The following is a 2,829-nucleotide window of genomic DNA, read 5'->3' as shown; positions in this document are numbered from 1 at the left end:
GACCTGGACACAGTTTCCTAAAGGTATGGATATACACTATATAGAAATAGCTTATCTTCACACTGATGGTCTCATTTGCTGTTGTAGGTCACGCACAGACATCAGCAGAAACGAGAGACTTTTGCATATCCAGTTAAAAGTTCCTTGTAGTGGCTTTAAGCTGTATCACTACTTACCTCGAACAGACCGCCAGACGCTGCTGTGTGTCAGTAAGGTCCTGTAAGTTGTCTGAAATTTGCATTGATGCTGGTGAATCTATTCGCATTAAGACCTTTTATTGAACAAGTGTTGCAATGGTTACAAATTAGTGTTCCTGGCAGTATGAATAGTTTTAATGCGAAACATTTGCAGGTGAGTATTTTACATTGGTGAGTCCTTTATTTGTCTCACTAGGGGTGAGACAGCAGGTGATTTCCTTCTTTTACCAAAATCTTAAATGATTGAGTTGGGGTTTTTTTTCCACCTGGACCTTTATGCTCTGCCATTTCTCCTCTACTCATCACACTGTAACCTGTGACAGGCTGTTATGATACCAGAACTATCACACATTCACATATATGTAGTTTTTCTGACAAGGTCTAAGTCTCAAGTAAGTTTACATCATTGAATGTTGTTGACTAAATCACTTCAGCGAGAGAGGAGAGGGAGAGACGCTGTGCTGCTGCCAGAGGAGCCGCTGAATGAGTTCCCTCTGAGCGGTAACTCACTAAAAGAGTCTGAGAAGTCCGGGGCTGTTCATAAAACATTGAGGACGCCCCACAGTTCATTCCACACTACTGAAGCTGCTCCTCTTTTTGGAACCACCGCGGAGTCGGTAAAGATTTTGCTTTCAGTCATGCTTGTTGTTGCCATGGGTAACGGACATCAATATGTCAACAAGCTGAAATATCGCAAGTATCACGATATGAATGTTTCTTATGATATTAACAATTATACCCGACCCGTATTATCACGAATGAGATGATATGGCACACCCCAAAGATGAAATCCCTTTAATCTGATGGTGATTGTTGTCTGGTTGTAAAAAAATTTCAAATGTGAAACGTATACTTACTTTTACCCAGGAGCAGAGTAAAACAAGCAGTAATTGATTTGTACTTTAAAACTTTATTATAGCTGCATGTGTAACTTGCATCTTTTAAGCATTGTATCATCACTGTTTCCCTTGGAGCTGGGGAAACTTTGCAATAAATTAGGAAAAGAAATCACTGCAGTCAGCTTCACTGGTTGCACATTATTCAGTGAGGCAAATGATGTCTCATTTTAGAGGCATCTCAAATCATCCTCCTCCTTGATTATGTGGTCACGCAGTGCACCAATCGACGGCTGACCTTTTACAGTCATAAACACAGCGGGTAGAACGTGGGTTTGATCCGTGCGTCTTCAGCAGTCACCGAGAGAGAGGGGTGAAGTAGAGCGGATAGGTTATCTGCAGATTTTCTCGTTTGTGCAGAGTAGAGGTTTGGAATAGATATCTTTTGGACAAAACAGTGTTAAAACTCCAAACTTGGAAACTTTCAGTCCTGGAGGCTGCAGTGATTACACAAACCATCATGAAATTTAGTTAAAAGAGCTCAGTCGTAACATAAAACAAGCCAAAGGAAGATAGAGACTCAATTAGTTAAGTCCCCCATACGGGAGAGTGTAAACTCTAGAGACCCTATCTTGTGTGGAAATGAAGAAAATGGAAGATTTGGAACCGAGCGTTAGAGTACAAAGGGGATTTGAATGTAAGGCATTTCACACCCAGCAAAACAATAAGAATTATTTTTTTCTGTCGGGGTTTTCTCAGCCTGCCATTGTACTATTCCAATTCCCAGTACAGTATGTTAAGATTAATATTTTAGATTTTAGTCATGAAAGCAAAGCATTTACTGTCGCATTGAGATCTCATAAATCAAACATGTCCGTCCACTTTTTGGTAAGCATTTAATGGGAAATAAATCGTCTGGATGCGGGTTGCTTATTTCTGATGAAAAGATTTCACGGGAAAGATTGCAAAAAACGCTGATGTTCATGCTTGTTAATATCGCCGAACGCGTTGATGCAACAATTTAGAGCCCTGTATCTGTTTTCTACACCAAAGCACGCACACAGCAGAGAGGATGTCAAAGCAACAGCTAATGCAGTAGCTCCATCAGGGCCGTATCTCGAAGCTCTGTGTAGGTAAGTACTGACAGATGGTCGGATCATGTTGACAGTGTGTGTGTATGTGAGTGATAGATAGCTACTCTGTGAATAGCTGTGGAGCATAATATGATTTGGATGTAAGAATGGAATCTAAATCTGATTTCAGGCAGTACTATGGGCCCAAAGCTTCACTCCTTTATCTCTGTCCCTCGCCAGCCATAATGTGGTCAGCTGCAGCTGTTCTCTCCAGGGTGTGGTCTCACTGACCCGAGGGGGAAACATTATCGCTTCCAATCTCAGCTTTTAGATGCCTTTATGCCTCTTTGAAATGACTCTCATCATATCATAACACTCACCCTACCTGCCGCTGCCATCCAAACTGTGGCTCCTTTAGAAAGCTCTGTATGAATCGAATATCCTTTGTTGATGTGACCGGTGGAGAGGCCAGTGTTAACTTTCAGGATTGTTTCCCTGCGTGGTTTTGTGGTTCTCTTGACTGTTTGAACCCTCTCTCATTCCTCTTGAGAGCCCACTACCCCCCTACAGTGCAGTTACTCCCTGAAAGGATTAGATGAGGAGTTCACTGCAGGGGCATCAGGCAATCTGCATACAATAGCCCACCACGGCTGTGAATAAATCAACGTTGATGTAAGACAATAAAGCCAATGCGCTACGGCTATTTGTTTATTCTTATTACAC

General features: G+C 41.9%; 1 protein-coding gene across 1 annotated transcript in view; it reads right to left on the bottom strand.

The window, feature by feature from the left end:
- Nucleotides 1-241, bottom strand: part of LOC126402343 (metabotropic glutamate receptor 4-like) — a 52,586-nt gene extending 52,345 nt beyond the window's left edge. Inside the window, exon 1 of the mRNA XM_050064243.1 lies at nucleotides 177-241. Coding sequence (XP_049920200.1) covers nucleotides 177-241 — 65 coding nt within the window. The remainder of the gene's footprint in view (nucleotides 1-176) is intronic.
- Between the last annotated feature and the right edge of the window lie 2,588 nt (nucleotides 242-2,829).

Source organism: Epinephelus moara, chromosome 16 (genome assembly GCF_006386435.1).
Source record: "Epinephelus moara isolate mb chromosome 16, YSFRI_EMoa_1.0, whole genome shotgun sequence".
Lineage (NCBI taxonomy): Eukaryota > Metazoa > Chordata > Actinopteri > Perciformes > Serranidae > Epinephelus > Epinephelus moara.
The sequence above is the reverse complement of the archived record's forward strand: the minus strand, read 5'-3'. Positions and strand labels throughout refer to the sequence as shown.